The 12,864-nt window shown below is 41.5% G+C and overlaps 1 protein-coding gene across 2 annotated transcripts in view; it reads left to right on the forward strand.

Moving 5' to 3' along the window:
- The first annotated feature begins 921 nt into the window (after positions 1-921).
- acp1 (acid phosphatase 1) overlaps positions 922-12,864 on the forward strand; it is a 28,979-nt gene continuing 17,036 nt past the window's right edge. The window contains exons 1-3 of one of the 2 annotated variants that reach the window (XM_076272541.1): positions 922-1,000; positions 4,022-4,095; positions 8,704-8,817. In XM_076272541.1, coding sequence (XP_076128656.1) covers positions 964-1,000; positions 4,022-4,095; positions 8,704-8,817 — 225 coding nt within the window. In that variant the 5' untranslated portion in view covers positions 922-963. Of the gene's footprint in view, positions 1,001-4,021; positions 4,096-8,703; positions 8,818-8,886; positions 9,001-12,864 lie in introns of both variants that reach the window. The other variant, XM_076272540.1, reaches the window with a different exon arrangement.

Below are 12,864 nucleotides of genomic sequence, written 5' to 3' on the forward strand. Positions count from 1 at the left end.
ATTAGCGCTTGCGGTGTTCGGCCGTAGGCTATGCCTACGTGCGCACCTGCCAGGCTACTCAGCTAGACAAAGAATTCCCCCTGTATATTCACTCCAAGTTGGCCTACCATAACTTACCAACTACACTGTAGACCATAAACTGGCTATTTATATGACCAAATGTTGTTCAACTTTATGAAGCAGAATTACGCACTGCTACTTGGAACGTAGGCCTAACACATTTTTGTTGGCAGGAGAGAGAATGACAGCGATTAACAAATTGCACTTGTTGCTGGTTACCAATAAATACTATATATTTTTTTGCAAACAAAAACAGAAAGGATGGAGACAGCAAAGCTAGAGATGGGCAGGAACAAGGTCAATTGGTAGAAATGCTTGTCAAAACGTTAGCTGGATGTGTGGATGAATGAAGCACAAGTAGGCTATGCTTTGTGTTAAGCATGGACACTGTTTAAAGTTAGGCTACACGGTAAACTACAAGTAAACGAAAGTTAAATTTAGCTTTTTTTTAGGGCTGGATAAAGTTGACCAAATGGATATAGGCGGTAAGGCGTGAATAAAGTAGGCTACTTTGTTGCTCCAACCCTTCCAACGTTAATGGGGACGAATGTTGACATTTTCCGTATTTTGCGTGAGAAACCCGGGAAATCTCCCTCATTTTCATTGTTCAATGTTGACTATGGAACGAAAGAGAACGTTATATGGCGACAGAAATCAACAATCAAACAAGCCACTTTGATTTTTTGCTGTTTTCATTTATACAAAAGATGGGTGACCCTTCCTCCTAGACAAAAAAAAGTTAGGTGACCCTCCCCTCAACAAAGAATAAAAAGACATGACCCTCCCCTATTTTCCTCCGGTGACCCCGTTTATAAATAACGAACGGTCCCTTAGTTAATGAAAAGTTCATCATTGCTATCAGGCATAGTAATAGACAGCTATTGAAGGACCTTAACAAGCAACATGGCCACTTCGAAATCTGTCCTGTTCGTGTGTTTGGGTAAGAATGTATTTATAAGTAGTATTATATGTGCTTAAGCACATGTATATATTGCATTGCATAACACTAGTGATGGGTAAATGAAGCCTCGAGCGCTACTCGGCACATTTCCCTAATGTGCCGAGTAATGTGTCGAAGCTTCGAAACATGGAAGATAAGGAAAACACAGCGACATCTGGTTGCATAAATCCCCGCAGTCACGGACTAGTGAAAAGAATGCCTACAACGTTCAACACAATGCCAAAGCTTCGAAATGTTCTCATTCATTACATTAAAAGTGTTGCAAGAAATGTGCATTTCTGTTTGTGTCAATTCAATACAATAAAATACGATTAGGCAACATAATCCCGTCACTCGTTATCACGTGAAGATTGGTGTTTCCGTGGAGGCGTGAAATCATGTTATCCCAGTCAATGATCGATCCAATCGGTCTCCCATCCACTTAACGACCGCAGTTGACACTACTTAGCTTCTGAACCAGGACGAAGTATTATCAACCTCAACACGCTATGGACGAGAGTGAAAAGGAAACGACCAGGCGCCTAATTAAACCAAACCCTACATGGCCTGACATAGTTTGACGTTTCATGAATCAAACTTTCAATAAAAGGAAAATATTATGTCAGCCATTATTGTTAGGCCTACATAGAAATTATTAGCCTGTATTGCTTTTAAATGACATGATTGAAGTTGAGACAAGATTGCAACGCAGACACGTTTTAATGTCATTGTTCTAAATGGCAAAGCTTTAGGCTAGGCCTAGGCTATTTCTTCTTTATTTCTATATGTGCATGATATTATGGATTATGGACATTTTCCGGAAAGAAAAGAACGTAAATTCACAAACAGAGAAAGCATCCTATATAAATCAGGGCTACCCACAAATTTCGCCTGGCTCTTGCAATACAACACAACTCATTCCGACACTAGAGCGGGTGCCCTGGTTCGCGCAATTCAAAGCCTTTGAATCAGATTCCGAAGCAGGCACGTGGGTGTGTGTCCCAAACGAAGCTTCAGACGTCACACTCACAAACCGAGGCCTCGTTTGTCATCAGTCACGTGATTTTTATGGAAACGACACAAGCCTCGAACCGGGGCTTCATCTGGCACGCCCCTTTCTGCTCGACACAAGCTCCGAAGCCTCGCTTCATTGGGCACATCACTACATAACACTATTGTTCAATATATGCAAAAGATGAACACCATCTGTAAACCTGGGCTGTGGGCGCGTTGTTGTTCATGGAATCCGTGACTGATGCTAGCCCTGACAAGCTTGGTCCCTGGTAGTTATGTGAAGTTGTGGAAGCATCACATTTTTATACTCAGAACAATTAGCGTTGGTTGTCATTTCTTTGTAGTACTAGTGAGAAAATAGGTATTATTTATATAATCTAGTCTATGCACTGGATAGTCGTAAGGCTGACTAGACAAGTTACTTGCTGTGTCCAAAACATTCTGGGTATGCCACGCACTTGAGCTAATTCGCCGGTTAGCTAGTGAGAACGTCATGTATGTCAGTATATGTCGTTGTTTTCTCATTATTCAATTAAATAGTAATGTTGTTCCCTGTACCATTGTCGACATGTGTATCTTGCAAGTGTCTTTATTTTAAAAATGTTTAGTAAGGAGAGAGACGATTATGTCAGTTGAGATGACGTATAAAACGCAGTTGACAGTAGGCTAGCCGAAGTCCCAGCAGTAGTCTACCTCTGGTACTTTTGCGCTGTGATTTGGTTATTTATGAATACGTGTGTGTGGGAACGCTAATGAGTTTTAATATCAGTTCAAGTTGCAGTGAGGCATATTTATATGTTTTGGCTTACTTGGTAGTACTGCCTTTGGTTGCAACTGCTATGTACATGGTGTCTGACCTTTGCTCTTTTGGAACTCTATGGGGCCCCGGCCCCCACTTTGAAAACCACTGGCCTAGCCTACTTATCTTCAGGGAAATGCAATTGGACTACCAACTGTACGTGACTGACAAAATACCAGACATCCCAACCTGCAAAAAGTCATTTCAGGGAGGTATCACGAAGCCCCCCCCCTCAAAAAAAAAAAAAAAACTTTAGCCTATTTAGATATTGAAATACAGATTAATATGTTTGTTCAATGTCTAGTCAGTACACCAAATAAAGAAGATATAAATTGTGAAAATACATTTTGGTAGTTTGGTCTTTTTTTTTTGTCTTTTCATGTACAGTGTAGCCTTGGCAATTAGCCATGTATAGGCCTGAATATAGAATAATATGCACATGAATTGGCACTAGTTAAACTCACCTCAACATGTCTTTTGCAATCATTTAACCTGCCATGGGCAACGCTAAAGTCACTGTTACAAACAGTGCAGCGTGCAAGACTAGGCCTATCATTATTTTTTACTTTGAAATGGGTCTTACATTTTCCTTTTTTGGGGGGCACTGACTCCATGACGCTCCTGTTCCTAGATACACTGAACTGATTAAGTTCGGGAGAAAAGAGATAAAAAGCCCGCCTACACTGAAAACTGATTGGTTGATTTAGCAAAACAGGCCAAATTAGGATGCTCGATGTCTTGGATGCGCTTAGGCACACGCACCACCCCTCTCTCTCTCCCCTGTCGTGTGCGCTCTATTCACTCAGATGCACTCGCGATTTGAAGTCTAGGTCTCGCGTGCGCGCTCTTGATCGCTCGCTCTAGATTCCGGGAGATTTTATCTAATTTGCGGGCGTCAGGGAGCCGCTGTTAATATGCGGGAGACTCCCGGAACTTCCGGGAGACTTGGGATGTCTGAAATACAGTGAAGACCCTCTGTATGTCAGCTGTTGCAGTTTGTTGCTTTGTTAAAGCAGTGGTAAAGTCATTGAGTTCTGAACAGTCATTCCATCACAGATTTCCATTGCCACATGCCTGTGGTTTGTAGCACTGCCGAAACTGGTTTCTGTTGAAATACATTTCTGGTTGCTCGGGTGTAGACCTCTGTGGCGTCTGACTCCTTTCTTTCCCTTTTGCTTCCTGCATACCTTACTTCATCACCTCTCCAGGGAACATCTGCAGGTCCCCCATCGCAGAGGCCGTCTTCAGAAAGCAGGCCACTGACAAAGGAGTGGCTAATGATGTAAGTTAGTCCTCCTCCTCCTCCATAAGACCAGATGTCTCTTAGCTTATCAGAAACCATCCCTCAGTTGATAGAGCATGCCATAAAGGTTTGCGTAATTTCTACAGCTATTCACGCCTCAGAAAGGACGTATGAAACTGGGCCGACAGTCCCACGACTCTTCTCAGACATCGGGCTAAACAGTCACTGTGGTTAAGTCCTCCTGGACGTCTGTGAAGGGTTTCAGTTAGGGATGGGCGTGATAGACTAAAAATGACTTCATGGTCTTTTTGATGATGACGACAAGAAAGTAGCAGCCTACTATTCATCACCACCGTTGAGAGCTGTGCAAGCACATGAAAGTATAACCAGTCCTTTTAGGCAAGTCCCCCCCACTCGGCGCCGGCGGCTATCTTGCAATGGATTTTGGGCAATTATCGGGCGTTTATTTTTAGTTATTATAAGTGAATGGGGAGGCATATCGCAAGGTGCGGGATATGTGTATAGTAAAGACTACTGCCATATTGGTGTTATGAACTAACCCAATGCATTTCTATGGAGGATTCTTTAAGTGCTGTCTCTCCTCATTAGAAAGCCTCTGGTATAACTTGATCATGACCATGAGTCTTCTTTCTCACCCACTCCACTTAACTCCTGAACGCATTCAGTCCTGCTTATTCTTGTTCTATATGTGAGCTACACACCGTGCAATGCATATGTAAACATGTCAACAACTATATCATTAATATCGTGATAAGATAAGAAGAGGCCAAACATGTTCACCCAATTTTGATGAATTGTATGATTTGACAACTGTTAGGATTTGGAATTATATTAGGGTTTTTTTTTTAAGTCACCACAACACAAAAGTGGCGAGCACATTTAACTGCAGATTTTGCATGCACACACTAAAGTCATAAATGTGTAACAGTAAAGTTGAAGTTGTACATATTTTTTTTTATATCTTGTAAACACAAAATAGGGGCTACGGGTTCACAAATCCTTGTTACAGGTACACAAATCCTATCCTGTGAGTCACAACTTTCAAGAGTCATGCACTCGACACTTTTGCTCCAATCGTTGCAGCGCAGTTGGTGTGAAACACATTTGCACATCCGTGTTTCATAATCTGAGAACATGCACAACATTTGTGCATTTATAAACCCAAATGTGAAGTTGTACATATTTTTTTTATATCTTGCTAACACAAAATAGGGGCTACGGGTTCACAAATCCTTGTTACAGGTACACAAATCCTATCCTGTGAGTCACAACTTTCAAGAGTCATGCACTCGACACTTTTGCTCCAATCATTGCAGCGCAGTTGGTGCGAAACACATTTGCACATCCGTATTTCATAATCTGAGAACATGCACAACATTTGTGCATTTGTAAACCCAAATGTGAACTAATGCATCCGAAGTTGTGCATCTGTGAAATTATTTCTCATTAATAAAATTCTACAGATCGCTTTGATTTTCTTGCACGACTACAAGTCAATTGATACAAGAGCTCGAATCTGCTTCTACGAGTGACGGATACTTTTGCACCTCGCTAGGTGATATAATTGGGGCAAAAAGATTTGTATGTGTGCACGTCGAGCGAATCGATCAAGAAAACAAGGCAGCCGGATCTGGATCCTGGATTGAGACTCCAGGATCCAGACAAAGTTGTGACTCACAGGATAGGATTTGTGTACCTGTAACAAGGATTTGTGAACCCGTAGCCCCTATTGTAGCCCAAAAATATGTACAACTTTCAGTGTTTCCCCTAGATTTTTTTCCAGCAGCGGTGCTGTTGATCGTAGGAAGCCCCCCCCCCCCCCCCCCCACAAAAAAAAAAGAAAACATTGAAAAAATACTCCTTAAATGGTGACTTCTGGTGGATGTTGTGAAAGAAATGGACAGATTGAGTTACAAATTATGACATAACTATCAACACAAGCATTTACAAAGCATGATTATTGCAGTACTTGAACAGGATTATTCATGTTTTTCTTTCACCTTTTTCATTTACATTATTAGTAATTAGCCACTGTACAACTGTACACTGTAGGCCACTGTACAAACTATTACTATTTAGAATATACAGTGCTGTGCATAAGTTAAGACATTTATTTATATAATAACATTTATTTATTTATTTATGATACATGATACATTAAAAAATAATTTATGTCCTATTTTTTTTTTAATTAAGACAAAAGGCAAAACATGTTTTTTTATTCCTCCCTTTAGTCAATTTCAGCATGGGTGTCTTAACTTTGGGATAGCACTGTATAAACTATATAGACTTCTCTTTCATGTCATTACTCTGTATTGGTGCTGTGCAAGTCGAATTGAGTGCCTGTCACTTTAATGCCGTGACGGCCCGAGAGGCTTGCTTGATTCTCACGGTTTTAAGCTAACTTAGTAGCGTTGTTGTGCATGGTGCATAAGAATATGTGGATGAAATGAATTATGTTTTCCATGTCATTTGGTAAAATAAATGCTCAAAAACTCGAGGAAATTCTATCTTGGATTATAGGAGATAAGTGTCTTGTATCATTTCTATAATTTTGGTGAGCTCTACAGGAATTACAAATATCTCCAGATGTAAATGGTTGCGTATCCTATTACTGAAATTCAATTAAACCCACCAATAGGCTAGCTATTCCTTAGTTTCACAGCCTAGGTATGTTAGCAACACAGGGCTTGAAAGCATTGCCTGTGTCACAAACAAAATTGAAACAATGCGTGGAATTTATCTGGGAATAGGCTACTTGGGCGAGCTATCTCGCTGGCGTGTTTAATTTGGTTCCTTGGTTAACATAGGCTACGTTTTTTTGCACAAAATTGCGTCTGCTAATAAACATAAACACAAACAAGCGTGATCTCCTGTGGAATCCCTGACTGCGCCTTCAACGTTAGCCTACTATTATTTGTTGACATCAAACCTGAACGAACGGCAGCTGTTCCTGAAGTTCACTTGCGTGTTTTTTTTTTTTTTTTTTTTTTTTTTAAATTAGGCAACTTTTTTTGCAGTGGCGCTTGAATTCCAGGAGCGGCACTGCGCCGCTGATGAATACATTGTAGGGGAAACACTGACTTTACTGTTACACATTTATGACTTTAGTGTGCACATGCAAAATCTGCAGTTAAATGTGCTCGCCACTTTTGCACCAAATATACCTTCATATTTGCATGGCCTGACTAGGAGGAAGTGAGACACTTGGATGAGACAAGTAGTCAGTAATTCCCACATCAAAATTCTGTTAAACCAGTGTAGCTGCATTTGTGGTTTCAGTACATCAAGGAAACTGTGTGAGGAATGTTTTTTTTTTTTTTTTTACAGAAACTGTTGTGATGTGTCAATATAATTGTTATTCACTGTGCTAAACCAGTTTGGCCTGTGAATGTATCTTTTTAAAATAACCCTAACACTATCACTAACATTTGGTGTTTCTGAACTGCAGCGATGTCGTTGTTTGTCATTGTTTGCATACATTTGATAATGGCAAGCCAGAGCACACTCTGAACCAATCAGAAATCTGGCGAGTTTTCACATAGATCTCCATTTGTCGAGGTCACGACTACTGTTGGTACATAAAAAAAAAAAAAAAGTAAGTAAAAGTAACAGTGCTTCCCACAGAATTGAATTCTATTTGTGGTGGTAGATGACGGGGGGATGTTCACAGTTTTGAACAAATTTGCGCAACGTGGTTAAGTCACGATTTAGCCAGTCGTCTTCTATTTCAACAACAATCCTTGCAGGATTGTTAATGTTTTCTTTAAACGTGCATGCAGGTTTGTTGCGGGACAGAGACACGAGGAGAGGCTGTGCAAAGGTACACATAGCAACATAGCACTACAATGGAAGGATTTCATCCAATTTAAGGAGTACAACATAGAAAGTCATCGTGTGGTGGTCAGTGTTGATATTGTGGTGGGCCGCCACAAATAAGTCAGTGTATGGGAAACACTGGGAGCTCACAGACATGCCCCTAGAGTGTAGCGCTGTACCTGCCTGGACATGCCCCTAGAGTGTAGCGCTGTACCTGCCTGGCTCTGTTAGCTGCTGGCTGTAGCAACTTGAGCTAGGTAAAACCGATTGTTTCCATTGTTTTTTCATACAACAGTACACGGTGACCTGAAGAATCAGAGATCTATGTGAAAACTCGCCGGATTTCTCCTTTAAGCCTAAACATTTCTATGTGATTTCAAGGGTTTCACAAGAACAGATGTTGCTACAATTTCAAGAAAATCATCAGTGCAAAAGTATAGCCTAGTAATTCTTCAGTTGATCAAACAGTGCTTGTCATTTTAAAGTTGTAGGGTCATTCCACGTCAATTCAACCAGGGCCCACGCACTTAGGTCTCAAAAAAATCTGAAAAAATTACCAGGTGTACCTATATTACCCAGGAAACACACTGTAAAATGAATGTAAGATCAATGGATTTTTTTGAGACCTAAGGGCCCTGGTTGAATTGACGTGGAATGACCCTGTAGTATGCAATGCTGTTTGGATTGCTTGGAACACTTGCCCTATTGTTTGAGTACCTGCTCCTTGCTTGATGCTTGTGTTATGTGCATATATATATGTGTGTGTGTGTGTGTTTTGCGTGTGTGCACCTCCACCCGCACGCATAGTGGAGGATGGACAGCGCCGCCACCTCCACCTATGAGATCGGGAACCCCCCGGATCACCGCGGCCTGGCCTGCATGAAGAGGCACGGAGTGCCCATGCGGCACGTCGCACGCCAGGTAGGTTCGTGGAAGTAGCCTCGTCATCTAGCGTTAGCTTTCCCCCTTTGCTCTGTGTGTCTCCTGCAGTGGTGCATAGACAGCGGTGCGACCTCAAACTGGAATGAGGGCAGCTCTCCTGACACCCGAGGCATCGCCTGCCTGCGGAAGCACGGCATAGAAACTGACCACAGTGCCAGACAGGTATACATATGTGTGTATACTAACTGCCCCCCATATACACACACACACACACACACACACACACAAACACATGTATATACTCACTACCCCCAATACACACACACAAACACACATGTGTATACTTACTGCCCCCCAAACACACACACACACACACACACACACACACACAATCATCGCTGGTGTGTGTGTGTGTGTTTGTATTCATATTCTGGTGCAGTGTGGGCAGGGGAAAGAGGAGGTGGTGGTGGTGGAGCCTTTTTCTCCTTCTTTCCCTGCGGTGCTGTGACTTTGTCTCAGCGACATGGTAGACTTCCATTTGGTGATGTGCAGCTCTTTCCGGTGCCTGTCTAATGCAATGAGCTCCCAGTTGCTTGTTGCAGGGTTCCCACGAGTCATGGAATTTCTGGAATATCATGGAATTTTGGAAAGGCTATTCCAGACATGGGAAGTCAGGGAATTTTATCATTTTTGGGGCAAAGTCATGGAATATCAGGGAATTGTTTTGTAGAAGTTTAAAATTTACTTGCCAAATTCATTAATACAAATATATTTCCACTCAGAATTGGTATATATCTGGTTATTAGCGTTACTGCTTGCTTGAGTAGTTGTGGTTAGCCACAAATTCAATGTCCATTTATTTATCTCTTGCTCTAAAAATTAAAGATTCTTGAATGCTGCACGACATGTTCTGGAATCTTTAGTCGGTATATTGTACCCTTCATTATATAGAATTATTTTTTTTTATCAGGGAAAGTCAGGGAAAATGGAATTTTACTTGGAGTGGGAACTAGGGCTGTAACGATTTACGATTCGAAACCGAAATCGCGACATTCATATCCACGATACTGTGTCGCGGTGTGAAAAGGCAGAATCGCGACACACCCTTTCTAGTGTTTCACGCAGTGCTTTGCAGCTTATGCGGCCGCAAAAGCAACCCACAACTCCCGCTTTACTTATAGGTAGCCTACGTTGTCCAAAAACAAATAAATAAATAAATAATAATTTCATACCTCTCCTTGCTTTCATTGTAGACTATGTGTGCAACTTTACCAAACAGTATAGAAGTAAACCCCCTCTCCTTGCCCCGCTCTCTCTCGCGCTCCCTCCCTCTCACTCTCCCTCCCTCTCCTGCTCAATGAACACGCGCGACTTAAATAAAACATTCACAATCGTGAAAGCAAGGACGCATAGACGACTAGCTAAATTACTATTAAATCCGCTTAGCATCATTAGCATGCTGCACATATTTGTTTAAAACTCTTGCATTGAAGTAGCATTGAAGTTGACTGATCATCTCAATACCAACGTTTCCCAAAAGGGCCTGTCCCAAGGAGAACAAGTATTACCTTGAAACTTAAACACACATGGGGAAACTGAACAGTCCAATCAGTAGACTATGATAGGCTAAGCTATATGCTACTTTGTTTACAATATTTCCAGGCTTCAACCAGACAGCTGAATAAAAGAGGTAAAAAATAGTAGGCCTAGGCTATAGGCTAATCTGCATAAAGTGTGCTGTCATAAATATCAGTCATTCAGAAAAATATTTTTATATCAGGATATAAAATAATACATATATTAGGCTATATTGTAATCCTCTGGTGTTCTAAGGGAGGCTATTAAAATGTTATTTAATAAAATGTCTAGCCCCCCCCCCCCCCCAAAAAAAAAAATCGAGATTCGTATCGAACCGTGGGTCAAAAATCGTGATACAAACCGAATCGTGAGGTTGGTGTATCGTTACAGCCCTAGTGGGAACCCTGTTGATGTGATGTTGAATTTAGACTGCTTTTGATATTGTCCTTTAATTATTTCTTTTGTCCACCTGGGGGTCATTGACCTTCCCTCAGCTGAGAGTACAGGGTCTGTTTAGGGAGACGTGTATTGGACATGCAAATGACATGGCCAGTCCATAGAAGTTGGTAAACAAAGTCTGCCTCTGGACTGGATAAGTTCACACACAGGCGCAGAAACGTTTGTTTTTTTGATGTTTTGATGTTAATCGGAGGTGTTTTGGGCTTAGATCGCTGTGAACGCGATCAACTTCTTGCAGCACTGCGCAGATCTGGCTGAATCTTACGATACAAACATGCATCACATTCAACCAAATCTGCACAACGCTGGAAGAAGTCAAACACGCCCACTGATTTGGCACTACTGGAGCACAAAGTAAGGCAATGCGCTGCCTTCAGAAACAGTCCAGTCCAGAAACCTCTCTGTACACTTTCAAAGTTTACAATACTACGGTTGGTCTGTAGAAACCCTATCCACCACACTACCACCGAAGTGAGTGAAAGGCTATTTTGGTCAGTGGTTTGAAAATAGCAATTTATCTTGACGTGGCTCCATGCCTGCTGCTACAGGTTAAACCATTTTGTTGCTAATTCAAACAGCTCAAAGCTCCTCCGATTAATATAATTTATCTCCAAAACTAAAGTTTAAACTTATTATCATCCATAAATAGACCCCAGGTTGTTTTAACTCCGGATCATCCCTTTAAGCACAACTTAAAAACAGCTTTTAGAGGGAATTCCCTTCAGGACATTGGTCATTATTCAGAACTAACATAGAATTACATATTGTATCATGGCCTTTGTATCCTCCTGATCCGTATCGTTTCATGAGGTTCCAGGCAATAAACAGGCCAAGTTTGTTCTCAATAACAGTTGTAGTGGTTTCCACAGAGACGGCCATGTTTGCCTAACAATTATTGAGTTTACACACAGTTAAACAATTATGGAATTGAAGACAAATTGCAAACCACACTAATATTATAAACATACAAGAAGGTGGACAATAAAAACTGAACCTTCTGTGATGATTGGACAGGACTAGCTTAACACCCTATCATTTCGCAAGGGCCGAGCTACTGTGTCTCACATCTTTTCAAACATCTTTCAACACGGCACACTCACAGGCCCTCGTCCAACAGCGCTTTGAAGCGAAACACGCGCGGCTCTCCGAAGCTGAGCAGAATGGACACAGCTGCTGCTTCGAAGCTGAGCCCAAAAACGGAATTTTCAGCTAATCACATTCACAAGCACAGTTCTCTTGTTCTCTGCGCAACTCGGCAAGCGACTCACTGGCCTAACTTTGATGCACTGACAAAAAAAAACATCTGAAAAACATTATGATTTCACTAACTCCTTTATTCCGAAGGCCTTCTTTTTTGTAGTTGAAGCATAGTCGTAGTAGTTATCCTCAGCTCTCAAGTTCAGCCCCATGAGGCATTGATAATCTAACACCCTAGGACTCATTGAAAGTTCCTTCACTCTTGGTATAGGGAATACTTATAGTATAGTATCAAAGAGCTTCCTTTTGCAGTAGTGAAGACAACAGCCCTCGATTAGGTAATTTGCAGCACCGTTTATTTTAACGTTAGGCCTTTATTGTGTTGTTAAAAGGATTTTCCCCATTTATTGTAGAATGCTTAGAAGCATTGATGTAAGCATACTGTAGTAACATTTCAAGCACTGTTGCTCTCTGCACAAACTTGTGGGGAGCTAGGTTTGGCCCTTGGAACCATTATCTCCTTACCCCTGTTGTATTGGACCTAAGTTTTCCTTTTGCGTTGAGAAATAGCTTTGGTTTATGGTAGGTCAAACAACGTGAAGTTCTCTAGAAAGCAGAAACTGGACCCCAGTGGCCCACATATTCTGAATGCTATGCCCCCCCCCCACACACACACACACACACACACACACACAAACAAAGATATGTTATGTTATGTAGGCACAGCAAAATGTCATAACGTGTTTTGAGAGCCAGTGCAAGGCAGTGTTTAGATTAGACTCGACCACAGTGTGCAGACATACCTCCATTCATGCCATGTGCGGATGGTTTGTTAGCTCGTGTTAACCAGAA

The sequence above is a fragment of the Alosa pseudoharengus genome, unplaced genomic scaffold (genome assembly GCF_046254945.1).
Source record: "Alosa pseudoharengus isolate Yale_2024_CS ecotype anadromous, Long Island Sound unplaced genomic scaffold, YU_APseudo_1.1 YU_APseudo_1.1_scf_7, whole genome shotgun sequence".
NCBI classification, from domain to species: domain Eukaryota; kingdom Metazoa; phylum Chordata; class Actinopteri; order Clupeiformes; family Clupeidae; genus Alosa; species Alosa pseudoharengus.